Below are 21,138 nucleotides of genomic sequence, written 5' to 3' on the forward strand. Positions count from 1 at the left end.
TAAACTTAAGTAGGCCAGCTAGGGCCACTGTCTTTCATTGTCGAGGCAGTCATGGTGGCCGATGGAGAGACCTGACCTCAATCCAGACCGCAATAACTCTAATCCCTCCCCAAAGCCCCCGCAGCTGAGTGAGGGCTGTCTGTCCCACTGCCTGTGTGCAAAGGCTTAAGGAGCACATCTGGCCCAACGTGACAGTTGGTGTCAGCAGTCACCCCCGAAGACAAATTGATCCCAACTCTAAAGCTGATCTGGGCCGGCCAGGTGTCACGCACGAGGCTCCGCTGGGCCGTCTGGGATCGGCATGCGTGCCTGACGTCATCTGACTGGGCAAATGGCATTGGGCACAGCCTGGTCCCTAATTTGGGAGCCAACACTGCACATACTCCACTGGTAACATTTCTTTATACATTCACCTGCTTCTCATGCAAAGGGCTTGATGGGTGGCTGCGACACATATTAACTTTCTCCAAACACCCATTTTGTTCTCAATATAAAGGACATATTTATTTGTATTGATGTATTTTTCATTGGTGTGTTGCATGCTCTGGGATTCAGGATTATAGTTCTGTGTGAATGCAATAACCAGGACCTGTGGATTACACTGGTGCTGAAAAGGTTCCTGCTCCCAATCTCAAATTCAACACACAGTGTTGAAAATGAAGCCTGAATTAATCTAGATGGACATTTAAAACAGTGCGGACCTATGCCTTGCCCACATTGAAAATCACATCCTAACTCGACTCATCTTGTTTGACCTGTCCAGTGCTGTGTGGTCCAGTCCCCATGTAACCCAGTCTCTGTGCCATTCCAGAACCAGAACCCTCTCCGTCCTTTCATGGTGGTGTGCTTGAAGTGAACGTCTCTTACTCTCCCTAACAACATGCTTTTCTCATAGCCCAGAGTGAACTGACATGGAAAATCGCTGCATCTGTCCATGCCAGACTCTTCCTCCTTCCTCCTCCTCCCTAACTCCACAACATAACATTGCCTCAGTCTCAGCCCCATCTCTCCATCATAACCTCGCATGTGATGGTGCTTCCTCACGCTCCCCGGCTCCCACCGCCGCCGCCGCTCGCCGTAGCCCACACACAAGGCAAGTCGAGCCCCACCTCAACACGCCCCCTCCCTGGCCTCTCTCCCCCTTCCTTCTTTACAAGACTGCGAATGCTTCGGCCACTCCAACCGTTGCAGCTACATCGAGCTGCTAAACACCATCATTTGCGTGAGCTGTAAGCACAACACTAGGGGGCAGCACTGCCAGGATTGCAAGCAGGGCTACTTCCGAAATGCCTCCGCTCAGCTGGAAGATGAGAATGTGTGCATAGGTCAGTTCCCTCGCCACCGTCACTGTCGTCATCAGCTCCGCTTCTTTCAGCTAACCCACCACGTGACCCCATTCTGTTTTTGCCACCCTGTAACCCTCACGTCATATCTCGCCTTTCACCCTAGCGTGTCAGACGTCCAGACTCCTGCATCATATGTTTCTCTTTTCTCCTTGCTGTCCGGTTTCCGTTGTCTTCACTTGATTCTGTCCATATGATTGTCACATCACACACTTCCTTCTCCACAGGGCTTAATGTATAATTAAACCAGCTGGTAGTCATCTGAATCACAACCTCTATATTTAAAGAACATTACTCAGAAACCGTACCGCTGCCCATTTTTTCCCAAACAGAGTATTTGATTTCATTATGATGCCAACAATGGTACTGAGCATGTCTACTTCACAAGCAGGTCACAGCAGCAGAACATTCCAGATGTTTCCCAAATAACCACAAACAAGTTAAAATATGTTCCTAACCAGTTAAACGTGCACCTATTTTTTAAGGCCAATGTCCTTAGGGTCAAGTCAGTGTCCTGCAAAGACAGGCTTTTCATCTGTGTTAGTTTTGGGGTAGCTCAGGAACACCAGACACATGTCACCAAGGACACATCTGCTGAACACAGAGACTAGTAATCCCACCCTTTGTCCCATATCCAGGTGCCTCTTTCTGCCCAAGGGGAAATCTAACAAACACTCACGCTCCACGCATACATCTGTGGTGTCGGAGTCCAGTCACACTTGGCGGAGGTGGCACTATTGCATTTGGCCCTCAGGAAATGCTAAAATCCAGCTCTTCCCAGGAATACTAATGACTTTCATCAACCGCCTTTAGAGGCTGTGTCACAAATAATGCCCTATTTCCTATCCAGTGCACTAGAGGAGTAATTGCTGGAAGTAATTGGGTGCCATGTAGGAAGCAGCCAGAGTCAGTGAGGATGTGCCCTGTCCGTAACGCTTTGACCCTCCCCCATCAGAGCATGTCAGTGGGTTACCACCATCACAGAAGTGTGATGTGACGGTCAAGTCAGCTCTTCTGATAGAACTGCTGCTGAGATGCGGAAGAGTTGATTGGCTCGTATGTTCCTTAGCATAGTTTTGGAAAGAGCTTTACATATCAATGGTAAGGATATTATCATTTTTGGTTTGGCTAATAATGGGTGGTGCTTCATTTTGTTAAACATGTTTTATTAAGACAGGGTGTCGTTATAGTATTAGCCAAATAAATAATTTACAACAAATGTAGACTTATCAGAACATCTGTAGTATTCCCAGGTGAGGACTGAATCAGTTTTATTGAAGTATCATAGATTAGGAATGACAACACATATTACAATACATACAACACATATTACAGTTTTATTACGACAGGGTGTCATTATAGTATTAGCCAAATAAATAATTTACAATGAAAGTAGACTTATCAGAACATCTGTAGTATTCCCAGGTGAGGACTGAATGAGTTTTATTGAAGTATCGTAGATTAGGAATGACAACACATTTTACAGTGCAGCAATGCCCATTTCAATGTTACCGTTCCACTTTTATCACATTGCAAACATTTTCTGAATCATCTTCTACAAAGTTTAAAACCTTTCTTCTCCACATCTCGTCTCATTTCTATGTTCATATCTCTCTGTACATCGCCACTGTCTCTCTGTCATTCTCACCACCTTTTAGATCAAGTCACAGAGAGAAATGTTTCAACTTAATGTTGTACTTTAAACAAATATTGCTACCATATATACATTACCAAGACATTGCATTTGCTGTTAATGATGCTTTATATATCTATAGATTTATTATAGATTTTTTTAAGTATCATAACAATACTTACAGTTCTCAAATTTCAAGTTCTTCTTCCGTCACCCACTTTCCACATTTCACCTCATTACTTTTGAAATGGTAGCATTTATCCTGTTAGTGATAGCTAACTGATATTGTGCTTGAAAATAGATTCCTGTTACCTAGTGAGCCTATCTATGATAGTCACAGAGTCACGTGTAGCAGCTGTATGAAGCCAAAGCACCACCTTGTTCTCTAGCGTATGTGTGTGTGTGTTTGTCTTGTTTCTACAGACTGTAGTTGTAATCCATTTGGCTCAGACAGTGTTCGCTGTAATGGCACAGGATTTTGTAAATGTAAGGAGGGAACTACAGGGGCTAAGTGTCAAGAATGTCTTCCCGGATATTTATGGGACAATGGCTGCAAATGTAAGTAAAACCACACCCCTCTTGTAGCTCTGCTGGGACCCCACCTTATATCTCTATCTCGATGTCTATCTTTATGTCTATCTCTATTTCGATGGCTATCTCTATATGTCTGTCTCTACCTCATTGTCTGTCTATACATATATCTCTGCCTGTCTCTACCTCAATGTCTCTATACATCTATCTCTGTCTATCTCTACCTCATTGTCTGTCTATACATCCATCTCTGTCTATCTCTACCTCAATGTCTGTCTATACATCTATCAATGTCTCTCTCTACCTCAATGTCTGTCTATACATCTATCTCTGTCTCTCTCTACCTCATTGTCTGTCTTTACATATATCTCTGTCTATCTCTACCTCATTGTCTGTCTATACATCTATCTCTGTCTATCTCTACCTCATTGTCTGTCTATACGTCTATCTCTGTCTATCTCTACCTTAATGTCTATCCCTACCTTTATCGCTCAATAATTCTCTATCTCTCTGTCTACTTCTATAGCTGTACCTCTATCTTTAACTATGTATCTTTACCTATATAAAGAGGTAAACTTCTACCTCTATATCTCTACCTATATCTCTATCTCTGTATCCACCTACATGTAGTATATCTGTCTTTAGTTACCTCTACCTGCATTTCTGTCTCTAACCTCTACCTCTTTTTCATTCTCATTCTTTCCTACCTTCTTTTTCACTGCCTTTGCTTGGTCATGCAGGCATGTGCAGCTTTGAATGTCCCAACTCCTGCAGGCAGTCAGCCTATGGATCCGACCATAACTAACAGTGACTAACCAGGAATGAGCAGTATTTTTTTTGTTTGTTTTTTCATTCTACCTGAATTCAAGGTATTTTGTCTTTAAACGCAGTGCTTTATATTTCCTCTTGGATTCTGCTGGTAGATGACGCTGAGGTAGTCTTTGAATCAACAACACTTTGCATGTGGATGCTTAGTATTCAGTTATTCAGTGGCAACACAGAGCAGAAACCAACAACAACAGCTGAGCTAATATTGACTGGCTATAGCATGATAGGGACTGCTGGTGATCTGTTTGAGCAGCCCTTTCCCTCTTTACGCAATGACTGTCTGGTTTGCGCTCATGTCCAGATAATGGTGGCCAATGGCAGCATTTAGCTGTTCAAAATGTTGTTTTTCCCTCAAGTGCCAGAATCTTGTCCCAAAGGTTTCTATTTCGAAGTAAACGAAGAGATTCCATCAGTCAGTGAATTATTTAACTGATATAACAGAGTGCCTGGTATAATCCATGTGGGATTGTTGATCCACAGGCGACAACAGCCAGGTCAACCTCTCACGGGACACTCCTAGATTGGAACCTCCTCCAGATGGTGAGTCGGCAGTGATTGGCTACATCACTTCCCATCTGTGGATGGCTTCCAGCTTGGTGCCTTTTTCACCGTAACCACAATGCCTTTTCAGCAGCGCTTGCTAAGTGCTAAGTGCTAAACCGCAGATCTTCTGTTTCCCTTTGATGCTCAGAGCAGAAAGCTGTTTCCTTATCCTTTCCTTAGACCGGGTCAGGAAGCCACAGCCGACAACTTCAACAGGGACAGACACTTGAAGTTGTCAACAGTGTAAAATGTAATGAACACTTCCGCTGTCTATAACAGTGCAATACACACGATACAAACTGATCAGAAAAAAATACTTATTGGTATCATATTTAAGGTCTAATCCTCAAAGGATGGGAATAGGAAGGATGAGAAGTCGAATCATTAACTGTGTACTTTGTGAACACAGGGAGGGGCGCTGGAAGGGTTAATACATGCAGTACATCATAGTTTGATTGGCAGCATCCACAACAGCACATCTGGAGCAATAGAGTTCCGGTCGACACAGAACAGAGGAGTAAGCACAGAGGCAAGACAGTAAAGAAGAGACATAGTAGAGGTGTATACAGAGAGGCATACAGGGAGAGACAGAATAGAGGAGTAAACAGAGAGAGAAGATAGGGAGAAAGAGGATAGAGGAGTAAATAGACAAGACTGAGGGGAGAGACTGTATAGAGGGGTAAACAGAGAGATGAGACATGGAGAGACACAGAATAGAGGAGTAAACAGAGAGAGATGTTGAGAGAGAATAAAGGAGTAGACAGGGATAAAAGACAGAGAGACAGCATAAAGTTGTAAACAGAGAGACAACACAGTGTGAGAGAGACAGAATAGAGGAGTAACAGAGACCAGTCTGGGGGAGAAACACAGAATAGGGGAGAAGATGGGGAGAGAGATATGTTTTACCTGCCCAATCAAACCAGTCTATTCACACTAGAAACGCACAATAATTATTCATACTGTAGCTAGGGTGAAGGACTGTGTGTCTCAGACAACTGTCTTTGAATCTGTATATGAGTAAACATGCAGAGTGACTCAGTTCCAACTCTCATGATTATATATTTTAGGGCCAGCAAGTATCCTGACCCTTAAAGCATCTGACCAGTAACCAAAAGGTTTGATTTAGATTAATCCCCTCTGGACAGCTAGATTAAAAATATATTGGTCTGCCCCTGAGCAAGGCAGTTAATCCTAATTGCTCATTGCTATAAATGGCCAGGTGTTCTCATTCAATTTACCGGCTATATTTTAGTCCAATTTCAGACCTTCTTCCATTAGTGAATGCTATACCTGGCTCTATTCAAATAAAACTCAGCTGTACATGAATATCTTAGACTGGATATGTGTGCAGACTGGAACATGCAATTAAAACACAAATCTCTTGTCAAATAGAGCCCATTCTCACAGCGGCGCACCTAGCTCATTGGTTTACTTCTCTAAATATTATCCCTCATATCAAAAGCAAACCCAATAAATCTCCTAGTTTATTCTCTGCACGGGGTCTCTTTACACTTAGGGATTGGTAAACATGAGTGATTGGTAGGAACGATTAGTGTAGATTGCATTGCCACCCTGTCCCAGTTGAGTATACCAGATTATTTTCAAATGGCTCTTCAGTTTAGAATGCCTTATTTAGTGTGGGTCAACTATTTCCTGGTAATAATTTCAACCGAGCCATGTTCTCGGCCACTTGATGCTTAAATATTTATTTTCCAAAATCTGGGTTCAGGCCTCCACTATCGGCCTGCATGTGGGTGGCTGTGTCGTCCCGGGTTTGTGTGTGTTTGAGCGTGCGCGGGTGGGTAGGTGGGTGGTTGTGTGTTTGGGTGGCTGGGGGTGTGTCCGCCCGCGGGTGGGTGTGTTGGTCTGCGTGCGTGGAGGTGGGTGTTTGTCGTCCCAGGGTGGAACAGACCTTCCTAGAGCAATAAACACAGCAGGAAGGCCCCATCTCCTGGACTGGCATCTTGCCTAGGACATCAGAAAAGAGAAAAAAGGTAAAGGAGGAAGAGAGGAGGAAGAGAGGATTGAAGAGAGGAGAGAGTGATGGAACAGCTTTTACCAGAAACAGATAGGAATAGAGAAATCAAAAAAGGATCTGTACTGCAAATAGAATTATTTTCTAAACTGGGCCTCTCAAAAGAAAAAGCAGCAAAGAGGGTGAAAATCTATTGAACCTCTTTTGGTCTGACTAATGTAGTCTTTAGAACTTTGTTGACCAAGTTTACCACCACTTCATTTATCTGTCACATTTACTGCTCTGCTCACTCTCTTCTGCAAACACTTTGGTATTGATCTGCCTGTGTTAAGTGGTTAATGTCTTCCTTTTCCCTTCCACTGCAGTTCTGGGCCTATTTCAAACCCATTGTATTTATAGGGTATCATTAAGAAGCATTACCTATGTGGTAGGAATAGCATCTTTCTAGGGCCTATGTCTGACCGCAAAGCATTTCTTGGAATTATTACTGTATGCACCTGACATCCTCTTGTCAAGCCAAACACAATGAAGTCTCCTTTGCAAAATAATTATATTTCTGCAAAGGGCAATGTAAGATAAAAATGCATGGACAAAACGAAAGGTTGATGTTTAATTAATAGTCTTGTCCATGTGCTGATTACATCAGGGACATTGGGACCCTGGGGGTAAAACTTGTCTTTCTAATGAATTCACTTGATTGTGCTCAACGAGATCTTAAGGGGAACACACGTCCCTTTACGAAGCCAGTCGACATGCCTTTTCCTGTTTCCCTGACAGCATTTGCTGATCCAGACAGAGGACGTAATGAAAGATTTCTGACTCAAAAATGAATTTTGTACCGTCATGATCAGGGGTCAAATGAACTGCTTATATCATGTCCTCCATACAGTGAATGGAATGCCTTGTTACTTGTCTCTGAGTATCATGTCCACGATAGTAAACAACTGGACAACAGGGGGGAAAGATTTCTTAGCAATGTAAAGGAGAAATCATTCTTGGTCACGTGCGATGTCAAACATTAACATTAGATGACTGGAGTCTGGAATGTAGTGTTTTCATCAAACCTGGGTTGGACACACTATTACATATTGAGAAACAGCCTTTGGAGAAGTTGAGCTCTGGATATGAGAAGAATATGTGACCCCTGGTCGGAGTCAGTTATTTTTGTGATATTTGCTTTAAAAAAAGTTAACGTTCAACAGCTGCATTCCCTTTTCATGAAAGAGCAAAAGGATGTGTGGCTTGTTTTGTGGTGTTGAGGTGGTTTGGCCCTAGTCTACTTGTTTATCGCTGTGTATTTGTCTCTCTCTTTCTCTGTCGGTTGGTTTGTTAGTTCTGTGCTGGACTGGGTTGGTTTGTTTGCCTGCAGCTTGCTTAACAGCTTGGCTCCAATGGGAATAGACTGGCCTTGGTGTCCCCGGATCTAAATATACCCGTTCCAACTAACTCTCAACTCAACTCATCTAAAGTCAGTTCAGTGTTTTGGAAAAGCCCACAGGCTGTGGGAAAACTTTGTGCCGAGCTGCGATTCATCACATTGTACAGACCCGTACGTGGGGTACTATTCTAGCATGGCAAATTGACGCATGACGAATGGCTCCTTCTCCACTTTGCTAATTAATGTAATGGGAATGATAAAAGGAACACGTTCGAATTGGAGAGGAAAATTAGAGAATGGCACAATGATCTATTGTGTTATGCAAAAGAGATTAATTGTCTTTGGAAATGAGCGTGTAACTCATCATTTTAATAATGAATTTGTTTTTGTGAAATGTGTACAAATATTACAAATATTTTTGGTTTACAATTACCTGTTTTGTAGAAAGGTATGTATTCTAGATTGTCACAGATATTGCAAAAAGCCCGAAATGTTGTTAAGACCAACATAAATTCCAAAGTTTATTTCACTACAGCAGAATGTCTTGATATGTACAATTTGTTCACCAAAATAATGTTTGTAATAAAACTGCTACTTTATTGCAATGCATTGTGGGCCAGCAATGTGACAGCTAATCCACAGCATCATAGTTTTCCATTATCCTGTTATAGGAATGTTCTTTGAAATTCAGTTAAACATATTTAAATCTTTCTCTGTTTTGTTTTTCATTTATTCTAAACTAAATTTACACACACACAACAAAAATGAGATCCATTTTATTTTATTTTACCAACCACTATGAATTATGTTCTTATTTTCGTATGTTGCCGTATTGTTATTACTGCATCGCTATTGCTGCATGTAATGCATTCGTACAATAATCCCGATAGATCTGGAAAAGTAACTAAAATTGTTTTAGCTAAAGTTATTTCATTGATTTCACCTTGATAGGAATTTCTTGTAAGATAACATTAACACAGAATAAGTCACGCAAGTGAGCATTGCACGCGCTTCTCCAGCTGTGTTTGTGTGTGTGGGTCTCACATCTCTCTAACTCTGTCTCTCTCAGCCCGAGTGTGTGACAACGAGCTCCTGCGCTGTCAGAACGGAGGTGTGTGTCTGAACAACCTGCGGTGCCAGTGTACCTCTGCCTTTACAGGCCTGCTGTGTGAGAAGCCCCGCTGTGAATCAGAGCTCGGGGGCTGTGGTGGTCCCGACTCCGGACAAACCGCCCTCTCTCCAGCATCACTCCCTACCTTGCTGCTCGTCCTGCTGCTGGGCTCGACCCTGTTTAGAGAAGTGTCCTACTGGCCCTAGCCCATCCTGCTCGGAGAACCACGGGCCTACTGTCCACACTGAATTGGTGGAGAGTGCTGCCCAATAACCCACTACAACAACAAACAGAACTATAACAACCATGAGCTCAGTCTACTGTACGGTACCAACTGTCCACCAGACAGAGCAAGGACACTCGCTGTCTAGAAGGGAATGTGCCAGAATGAAAGTCAACTTTAATTTGAGATAAAAGTATGTATATATATATATGTGTATATATATATATATATATATATGATGAGAATTAAAAATAAATATAAAAAATATAAATAAATACCAGATATTTAAAGAGTTTAACTTGAGCATTTGCTTTACAAAAAGTCTTAGCAGCCCAATAATGGAGACGAGTGACCAAAGCCATACCAGACACTTTCTCCCATAACTGTCAAATGGAGGGACTGGACATGACAGACACTTTGCTCACTTCCTCTTTTATTGCCACGGCAACGGGACCTGCCACAAATCAGAAGTGGCAAGCTCAAACTAGCAATGCCAGCTGCTGCCAGCTGCCCCTGTCCAAGGGTTCTTTGGGGTTTGATGCTGGCTGGACTGAACCGCTTTTGGGCTGGACTGACTGACCGATGCAGAACTCTGTAGAACTGTTCCCACCACTGCTGAGTGATGGAAAGACAGGCTTGAAAAATAAACATGAATAAAAAGAGAAGTTAAGGATGAATAATTAAAAAGGGAATGTAGGCATTCTTTGCTGTCAGTGCATTGTGGATATAAGGAAATCCAACACATCTATCTATCTCTCTGTCTCTCTTTCTCTTGTTCTTCTGTCCTTCTTTCGGTCTCCCTTCTCTCTCTCCATCTATCTGTCTCACTATCTATCTCTCCTCCCATCCTATATTCCCACCATGTCCTCATCCCCCTTGGTCCCACCCAGCCTCTTCCTTCACAGACCTGTGCTTTTGTAAACGTTACTCTGTAACCCTTGTCGGTTGAAAGGTTTTTTGTCCAATGTTAGTGACGCACATGTGTAACAGCCCCGTATCCTCCCCTCCAAAAAGATAGTCAAACTACCTGTATACATATTTTACCTTAAGACCACTGCGTTTCCTGAGACCTTGGTCAAAGAGCCTAGTGTTCACTTCAGCAGACAAAGTGCTTAGAGAATCATCAGTGTATTTCCGACTTATTTTATTGACCGAGCAAACAAGACGTAATCATTTATTTTGTACTATTTGCCGAACAGTGTTATCAAGGCAACTTGTTCCTGTATCTACTTCAGATCAAATTAAAGTACAGTTATTACTTGTTATTTTCTTTCCTTCATTGGTTTATTTTTCTCTTTTGGTTGTGCAGTTTGCGTTTCCTCGTTATTGGCAACGTGCTGGCATCAAAGAATATTGGTTTACATATACAGTATACTAATGTGTAATAAGATCCCACCAAAGGTCATTCTTAATGTTTTCTTGTTGCTTTAACACTGGAAAAATTGAAGTAAATAAAAGTTGAAGAAATAAGTTGAGACAGATGTGTTAATCATTTCCTATCAGAAGACTCAAGAAATATGTATGCACTTTATAGACTAACAGTCAAATATTGCTTTATTTTCTCAGACACGTACAGTACGGTGATGCTAATACCTTTAAATACCTAGGGAGGGGGCTTAAAAAGACCAACTTAGGTTGGAGAGTCCTGTAAGCCTCAGTGATATTTGTGTGCTATTTATCCTGAATTCAATCCGGTAAAGATTTATTTTAGTGGAATGCATTGTGGGAAAGGGAGGTGGAATTAAATATTAACAGCTATTGACATCTCCTTGAGATCTTGTGTTCAAAGTTTATATTGTGGGTCTTGTCAGATACTAGACAGTTCATCTATAACCTGAAAAATTCTATCCTCAGCTCCTGGTGAGGCTCTTTGTTTCTTTCTTTATCCAAAAGTTTGGGTTACTTTAAGTAATAACTTGAGCATTGTTTGTTTAGTTGGAGGCTTTTCTCACATCCGACCTATGATGTGTTCTCCATGTTGTTTCAGGCGTTGGCACGCTAGGAAGGTAATGTACGTGGTCTGCAACAATGTCGCAATGCCAATGCATATAAAGACAGGTTGTTTTTCCCTGGCTTGTATTTGTTATTGTCTTCATGACTGAGTAATGCTGTCTAAATATCATGTTGTCTAACACTTCTTAAAGAATTTACAGAAATGGAATAAATCAATGGGGTTTCCATAACAAGGACCCAGAGAATGACTGATATACTAAGAAGAAAATGTGAAGTCAAATGGCTGCTTACAAAACAATAACAACAGTATTTATGCCCTTTATCCGTTTAACAGCTTGGCTGTGTAGCCTACTCACTGATGAAGACGTATTAAACAACAATGTGTGACTTCAATGATGTGTTATTTCTTCATCAAACACAAATCAGCTGCCTATTAATTATGCAGGTCTTTAAATTGCAGTCTGGCAGATTTCCAAAAAGGTCACTGATTTGTGTTTTGCTTTTGTGTGTTACATCCTGTGTGGGGTTACTCTCATGACAGACCAACCAAATGATATTCAAATCCCTAGAAGAGGTTAATTTCCAAACCTTCTGGCCCTCTTAACTGTGGACTCATAGGTGACGTATGGTCAGGTTTACACACTAGACCTCTTTCCTGACTTGTGATGGAAAAATAAACGCTGTTTTACTCTTTTTATCTCAGAAAGAGAAGTTGTCTGGCTTTTGTTGACAAGGGAATATGTGCAAAAAACCTCAGATTTATTTTACATTTGTATTTCTATTAAGCATTTTAGACACTCCAAAATCATTTTTGGGAAGCCAGTCAAAGTCATGGTTTTGTCAAGGTCCCCTGCATTTCACCAAACATTCAACCCAGTTGTCTGCATGCCGGCTATGTTGAGATTTAAAATAGACTAGTCGTTCAGGGAGAATACTTCATCCTAGATAACTCACCTTCAACAGTTGCACTGCTATCTCCTCTCTGACCCAAACAGAAAGAATCACTGAACACTATCCCACTCCAATAGCAAAACAATGCTAATGGCTAGCTAGCGGCTGTACCGTTGGTCCGCTTAAGGGTTGTTTTAAAGTGTAAATGCTAACAGAATGTATTGAAAGGAGTGTTATGTTTGTTGACTATATCTGTGTCTATTTTCCTTGTATGTGTTCTTGTTTATTGGTTATATTGATCTTTTGTGTTGTCTTCCTGGGTTCACAAACATTTCCGTAATAATGACCATACCAAGGGAAACAAACTGAGGAGAAAGAGACAAAATGCCTCTTAAACCAAAATACCTGAAAGGCAAAGCACTCAAGAGATGCCATTAGAAAGCTGGGTAATTAGAGTTACTGAGATTGGTTGAACTGAGCCAAATCAAGCCAAGCTATACTCTTTCTTCATCACAATTTGCTAGAACCATGTTGGAAAGAGCAATATGAACACAAAAAATCACAGCCAGTAGAGTTTGCATGATCATTTAAATTAGGTGTTTCCTGGGTTATAACCTGCAGTAGGGTGGGTTTGGGTTGGATTATAACCTGCAGTAGGATGGGTTGGGCTGGATTATAACCTGCCGTAGGGTGGGTTGAGCTGGGTTATAACCTGCAGTAGGGTGGGTTTGGGTTGGATTATAACCTGCAGTAGGGTGGGTTGGGCTGGGTTATAACCTGCAGTAGGGTGGGTTTGGGCTGGATTATAACCTGCAGTAGGGTGGGTTTGGGTTGGATTATAACCTGCAGTAGGGTGGGTTTGGGCTGGATTATAACCTGCAGTAGGGTGGGTTTGGGTTGGATTATAACCTGCAGTACGATGGGTTTGGGCTGGATTATAACCTACAGTAGGGTGGGTTTGGGCTGGATTATAACCTGCAGTAGGATGGGTTTGGGCTGGATTATAACCTGCGGTAGGATGGGTTTGGGCTGGATTATAACCTGCAGTAGGGTGGGTTTGGGTTGGATTATAACCTGCAGTAGGATGGGTTTGGGCTGGATTATAACCTGCAGTAGGGTGGGTTTGGGTTGGATTATAACCTGCAGTAGGGTGGGTTTGGGTTGGATTATAACCTGCAGTAGGGTGGGTTTGGGCTGGATTATAACCTGCAGTAGGGTGGGTTGGGCCATAGCCTAGTGTGGTGTGTAGAGTGACTGGGCTGGATGGATCTTGCCATATTGACCTTGAGACCTTTTACTGTGTTTCCCTCCATAGCTCGATGCTTCTCTCTCTGCGTGATAATCAATGCAGAGATCCAGCCAGAGACAGCAGCCATCGATCTGTGTTCCTTTCTGAAGAGTCGTCTTTATTTATCAAACGCCTAGCTCCCTCCACGCTTTCAAAGCCTCCATCATTCTGGTAATGGAGCCCAGGGTGTAGGTGTAACTAGATTGTAATCCTTTTTGGAATGACCACTCTATTGTCTGAATTTTTTTTAAATACAGTTTGCTACAGTTACTCTTAATATATGTTTATGTCTACCTTCAAGTGTCAATTTGACATTTCAATACTGTTGGTAACTGAGCTGCAAACAAGGCGTAGAAGGCAAAACCTGAATTTATACTGAAACATTTGTTTTTTAAATGTATTTTATACATTACAATGTGTGTTATGAAACCACATAAGTGCTTTGCAAGGTCTTGCCAGAGATTGAATGTTCCACCCAAATTCTTCTTTAGTGTTTTGATGTTTAACCTTTGTTCTTGTAAGCATTGACCCAAAAATAGACTGTGTGTGGCTGGAAAAGGACGTCACTGAATTTGAGGCAAAACCAATTGTTCATTATGTTTTTTTTTTGTTTTGATGCAGTGCATAGAATTGCCGTTGGGATACTTTTAGCTTGTAACTGACAAAGGTTTTGAATACTATTTAAGGCAACATATTGCCATCTAAGCATATAGTTAGGAAAGTAGTTCTGAGAAATCTGCAGTTGCCATGTCAGCATTGTTTAGCAGTGCTTCATCCACCAGTACTATATTGGGGTTTTACATTTTCAACTACTGTATTGGTTTTCACCATGAAAGTGGATAATTAAGATCCACTACACCCCAAAGCAAAACAATAAGCTTAGTAGTGATAGAAAAATTCCGAACATTTTGAATTGTCCACAATCCTAAGAAACAAAATGGCATACAGCACACAGCAACTTTTTCAGTTTTCTTTTTCTTTTTTAAGAAAACATTTTTGTTAATGCCATAGTTGTGTCTTTTCAATGAAAATCACTGCAGTAAATGTAATTTAGTCATCACCATAGCCTGTTATTGGCTACGCTATCTGGCTTCTTTCCTTTTCTTAGTACAGGACAGCAGTGCTCAGCAACGAGACATTAACCTGATGAACCCTGTGTTGTGCTCCCATTTTGCCGTGAAAATTCTTCCCAATGAGAAGCAAGTCTGTATCATTGGGACTTTCCCATGTTTACTAACTTTGCCTCAATATTAGGCTGCATCTTGTGTAGGCTGCAGTCCTCACTCCATTATAATCAAGTGGGATTGAACAAATTGGCCATGTTAGCTCCCGCAGGCGATGTGATACAGCTGCCCGGTGAAGCAAGTCTGCTGTGCCCAGCGGGAAACACCTCAGTACAACAGCATTTCACACCGACTTGTCGTTTTAAGTTAGCTAATTGCCATGTCATGGACAGTGACATCCAGATGGTGACCAATAGAATGACACTAACTTATAAGTTATTTCTCCGCCCATTTGACATAATTTTATTTTACATGTTTTAACTCCAGGCTAGCACCATGCTGCTGTTACCAGCTGAGTTTAAGCTGTTTTGTTTGTAGTTTTATTGAAATATTTTCGTTTTGGCATTTTTTTTTGTATAAACAGTACTTACATTTTGCTCAACATATTACATTTAACGGGTGAAATAACATTTCAGATTATCATTTTTGAATCTGTCCATATAAAACTTTGACAAGTAAATATATTCTCCATAGGAACTAATCATTAATCCATGTTTAGGCTGTAAACTATTTCAATTTCTGACCCATTTGATTGTATGATAGAAATTAACCCAAACATTGTGTGTTTTGATGCTGCCTTTTAATAGTAGTTAAACCCTGAAATAAATGTTGGTGGCACTAGTTTTGATCATTTCAGTTTTTCTTCAGTTTATGACAAATAGTAACTGTGAAATCATTTTGGATGGTATAATTACAGTATACAGAAACAATACTTTTTTTACAAAGCTCCTCATCTGACCCACATTCCTGTTAGGATGCCTCAGCATTAACTGAGTAATCTCAGTTGAGTAACGCTTGGATAACTAATGAACATTTTCCACGCTTCATTTTTCACAAAACACTGACTTGCACTGACTGCAGAGACCTGCACACCTGAGAATATTTGCAATGACATTACCATGGTGAATTATGGGTAGGCACTGTTGAGCATTTCTTGTGGGAAATCTGTGATCACCCACTGCTGTCTTGGGGAGTACAGGTTGTTTGTTAGAGTTGGACAGACATAAATACTTCTACATTGATTATAAAATATACAGTGATTATATAGTATACAGGCTATAGCCAGTGTAAACATCATCATAGTATCTAATATTTGGACCACTGTGAGAAGCATTTCCATGTGTTTCCTTGATTTTAAGGAACCTGTATCTTTATTTTACATGTAATTTAATTGGTCAGTGGCACATCATTATAAATACACAATAAAGCTTTAGATTTAATGCAATCTAAACACAACAGGAATATGTAGCATGCACACAACAGCTGGCCTGACCAAACAGTTAATCTCTGGGGATTTTAATTTACAAATATTTCATGTGTAACCTTTAAATGCTTCCAGTCTTTCAACACATGGCTTTGTTTAGAGCACCTAATCACACAGTTTTCCAAATGACGCAGGATTTTAGTTCTGGTTTATTATTTTATTAGATTAGACCAAGATTGATGACAATCTAATTTTCTGGTAGAAAATGTATTGCCAAAAAATGCTTTTCTGTTCATATTCTGATGACTTTATTAAGGATAACGTCACATCACATTATTAGAACAGTGTGACTACCTTGATCTATTCCGTTCTACATATTTTCGTCTGTATCGTGTGCTCATTTTCATTTGGAGACCTAAAATTAGGATAACGTCCCAAGCACATATTAGATAAAACCCTACAACATATTTGAAACGAGATGGTTTGCTTAGTTCTCCGTTGCCATGGAAAAATAACAAGCATGCTTGGTAGTGGAAATATTATACATACAGTGGACATAAGCGTTTAGGGGATATGGGCCACAGGGAAAAGCAGGTTCAATTAAAAATGCCTTTATTATGTGCCTCCTGATGTAACCCACATGATACAGACAAGACATGAAAACAACAGTAATGGCAAACCAGATCCTTACTCACACTCTGATAATAAGTATAGCAAATGAATATAGCATGTGTCTCTGATCACTGTCTGATATTCATAGTAGTAGGCTATGCTGACCGATGGGTGAGGTTCTTGAAACATCAGGTGAATATTTGCATAACTGTTCTATCAACAGCTTAACTGGACCTTTTTTGTGTTAAGAAAACTTTCTAAAATATGTTTTAGTTGGCGGGGAAGTTTGTCATATGACCCAATGCAAACATCTGAGTTGTTTTCATACTGGCATTTCTTAACAGGTAAATATTTCTGCCTGAAACTGACAGTTTATTTTTTTTCCCCCAATCCTCTGCCAAGACAGAGGTATGAAGACACTACATGAATATTTGGTAATGGAAATGAGTTAAGTAGTTCTCCAAGATTTGGGCTGGATATTCCAGATCTCCTTCCAGCTTTTATACAACAGTTTGGACGGCTTCCATGGCTCCACTCAGATCTGTCAGTATGGAGCTCCAGGCGTTTGTACCACGAACGTGATGTGAAAATGATTGGCTCTTTCATTACCCTGTGATTTTCACATGCCAGGCCGGTTGATGTTGAAGCTTTTACACCTGTTTCTGTTACACAGCCACACGTCAGCGGAGATTGTCAGACTTAAAGCTAGTACTGTACCCTCGGTCAATGTCACGAGTCAGGTCAAAGAGACACTGTTGGATTTCCTACCGTGCCCCTAAACCTCTGAACCAATAACATTCTGCATTCGCCGAAGCACCTCTTCACAATCAAACGGCCCCGTAGCGACGGCGTATCTAACAACATGGTCCTCACCGATGGACTACACAAACTCACCACCTTAGGTGTTGATAATTGGGTCTTGCTATTGCCATGGTGATCTGCGTGTTTATGCCAGTGAAGCGAGGAGGCCTGAGGGAGGCTGAACTGACAGTCTCACTAAGTGTTGCTGCGGGGTCAACCATGAAGACATCACAGAATATCACACAGTGGACTTGTACTTGCAGCCTTCAAAGGGAAATAACGTAGCAGATAAGCTGTAAAGGCACATGAGGGAAGGTACACAGCACATTACAGACAATCTAGAAAGTTGTACAGTTGTATAATGTTTTATTTATATGTTGTATTATTCTGCTTTTGTGTCTATTGATAAGAGAGGTTGTTTAAATGCTTTATGAAACTAGTTCACCTTTCACAAGTGACAAAGTCATAAATAGAAAGTGGTTGTGGGGCAAACAAGCCAAGGATGCTTGTTTTAGCTTTACTCCACCATGTCTACAGAACTCTGTCAACCTGAGTACATAGGGACCAGGTCCTGCTGTTGCCAGACGCCCATTTCTCTGGTCCGGCTGTTGCCGCTGCTCCTGTTCTCTGTTCATCAGGTCACACAGATGTGTACTCAACCTGAGAGAGAGTCAACAACCTGATACTGTCGATATACTGAGCAAACCTGGGCCTGATCCAATGTGAACGGGTGATTCACCCATTCTATCTGTTGAAATGGAACTGTTGTTGTGTTGAAGTGTATTATGTGATGAGGACTGCATTCTCATTAAACTTAATTATGCATTGTTTGTACACAGTAAAATTCATATAGTTACTAGAACAATTCTATCCGTGTCTTTTGAAAGTCTTTTGCATCTAATTTAGTTAAGAGTTGCATAGTTGAGAGTTGCATCTGTAGACTTCAAATTAGTATTTAGATTCTACCTACTGTAAATTTAAACACTAATGTTTTTCTGTGAGATCGCCATAAATATGGAAGCATAGTTCTAAAAGTTCTGTTTAATAAAAAATAGTTACACATTAATGAGTTGTACTCTCTTTTGAGGAAACAACATCAAGTACTCAATACAAATACTATCAAGACAAAATATATTTTCTTATTTTCTTACATGGTAATAAACCTATTGACATTATAAAACTGGTCTCATTTCAGAGGACTGTCATAGAGGATTCCATAGTACATTTCAAATTTGCAAACTCATTACAGCTTCATCTACAATATACAGGCATTTCCATCGCTCTGTGATGCTTTATCATTCTCACTTAAAATGTTATGAAATTGTTTGGTATGTTTTCAATTAAAATGCTACAAATCCACTTAGGAACAGTGAACTCCATTTACTAGTGTCTTCGTTTTATGTACATCACTTTCACACAATGGTTATGTAAGGCAAATGAACAATAAATGAGTAAACTTGTTTACCAGGCTGCACACTGTATTTGTACCAAGATGAACTAAGTCCGAAAACCACCAGCATCTGTTTTCTTACAACAAAGCATATCATAGCACAAGGGCTAACCCTACAACCAATAGGCTACATTGGGTCCCTATATTCACCCCAAAAAATGCAATACTGTGTAGACAATTTTGACATATAGAAGCATAGAAGAAGGCAATGAAATTCACCAGTAGGCGTGCCTTCATCAATGTTTCCTTTTGGCTCAGCGGCCAGGCAATGGAATGGTTGTAGTTTATCATTTAGCATAGTAGCAGCCTCTTGGTTCATGATGTTTTCAACTAATAGACATTTCTTAAAGTAAATGCATTAGACTCTGAAGCACATACAGAATAACATTTGCAATAGTTCACGGGGGTGTGGACTTTCCATTGGCATCATTGGCAATAACAAAATTCCAAGTCTACTCCCCTCCGAAGCCCAACACCACCGCCCGTGCCAACCCACCACCAACTGTCCCCAGCATGTTGTCTGGTTCTTTTAAGAGAACATATTAAATATGATGAAATGCATTTAGTTGCAAAAATGTTACTGGCTGAGTAATGATTAAATGAATGCCAAAGTTTGTAACAGACAATCCATCTCAATCCCTCCACCCCCACAGTTGGAGATGGGGACTCAAAATAATTAAGGTATACAATTATTATTTTCAAACACATTCTGTTTTTGCGCTTAGTTGTTGTCAATTTACATGTAAACAAATATACTTCTTTCTACTCATATTCCGGCCCCTTGACCATCAGCTCCTTCAATCGTCCTACAGGCTGAATCTAATTGCCTAGCCCTGGTCGACTGTATCTCTGTAAGCTCTCAGCGTGATGCATTGTAAACCAACGGGGGAGACATTCAAGTCCTTGGTATCCCTTTGTACTGACATCAACAATGATAAAATGTCACAGAGACAAGCACTCGTGTTTAATGGGCCAGTCTGCTACCTATCCTGCACATTACAGCTTAACAGACTGGGAAAACAAAGACCCTTTCATTTATTTTTTACCTATTCCCCCTTTGGTACAGATTCACTTCATAGATACAGTATATTGCTGTTTTCAATTGAAGCTACTGCCGACCACTTTAAAACAAAATCTAGGGAAAGAGCTCTTTGAATTGGGAATTAGAATTTCACTGGCGCGGTTTTACCTCGGAAGGTGGTTAGGTTCAGACAAATCCCTTTGATGTTCCCAGTTATGGCGTGTATCAGTGTGTGTGTTGGAAGACAGAGGTAATGGGGTGATGGAGGATGGGCTTTGGCGGATAATAATACACCACACTGCATGTTAACTACAGATGAGGCCAGAGATGGTCATCAGCAGCATCATTAGCACAACCTCTCAGCATTTCTCCCCAGAACAAAAGAGAAACGGACAGAGATTAGCCGTGTGTGTTTTTGTGTGTGTTTGGCTCGTTGGCGGTACACACAAGTGGAATAATGTTTAAATATGGACAACAACACCCGTCTGCATTGTGGCTCCACACACACACACACACAAACACACACACACACACAAACACAGACAAACACACAGTTCTGTTCTTCTATACTTAGAGGGACCAAAATATTATTCCCATTGAAAATCTGAATGTTTCTAACAGAAAATCTAACCACAACACTTTAAAACGTACTACATTTCTAACTCTTATTCTAAATCTAAAGGCTTTTTCTGACTTTATGACGGGGGTAAACATGGCTGGTACAGTGTACTGGGAGACTTGTCCTCTGGACATGGTGCTCTGAAGGTTTGGAAAGGGTACGTTTTGGACAGCGTGCAGGTGTATTACCTCTCATTGAATAGTATGTAGCGTTCAATGTTGCCTGCAAGACATTCCTGTCATTATCCTCTTTCAAATGTCCTGCATCTACCACTAATTTAAGTTTAAGCCTAATCTGACACTCTAACAAGAAATGTACTTTTTTCTCATGGTGACCAACATAAGGTTAAATTAAATGCAATTGTTGTTGTTTTTTTACATTATCTTTGTGAGGAATTTTGATCCTTATTTGGTCAGTAAAACAAAAACACACACATGGTCCATGGCTGACT

The 21,138-nt window shown here is 40.8% G+C and overlaps 1 protein-coding gene across 8 annotated transcripts in view; it reads left to right on the top strand.

Annotated features, from left to right (window-relative positions):
* ntng1a (netrin g1a) overlaps positions 1–12,037 on the top strand; it is a 95,901-nt gene extending 83,864 nt beyond the window's left edge. For 5 of the 8 annotated variants that reach the window (XM_034289395.1, XM_034289396.1, XM_010891169.5 and 2 more), the window contains one exon: positions 9,301–12,035. In XM_034289395.1, coding sequence (XP_034145286.1) covers positions 9,301–9,548 — 248 coding nt within the window. In that variant the 3' untranslated portion in view covers positions 9,549–12,035. Of the gene's footprint in view, positions 1–1,157; positions 1,326–3,399; positions 3,535–4,815; positions 4,876–9,300 lie in introns of all 8 variants that reach the window. The other 3 variants (XM_020041979.3, XM_020041980.3, XM_034289394.1) reach the window with 3 other exon arrangements.
* The last annotated feature ends 9,101 nt before the right edge of the window (positions 12,038–21,138 follow it).

Source organism: Esox lucius, chromosome 21 (assembly GCF_011004845.1).
Source record: "Esox lucius isolate fEsoLuc1 chromosome 21, fEsoLuc1.pri, whole genome shotgun sequence".
Lineage (NCBI taxonomy): Eukaryota > Metazoa > Chordata > Actinopteri > Esociformes > Esocidae > Esox > Esox lucius.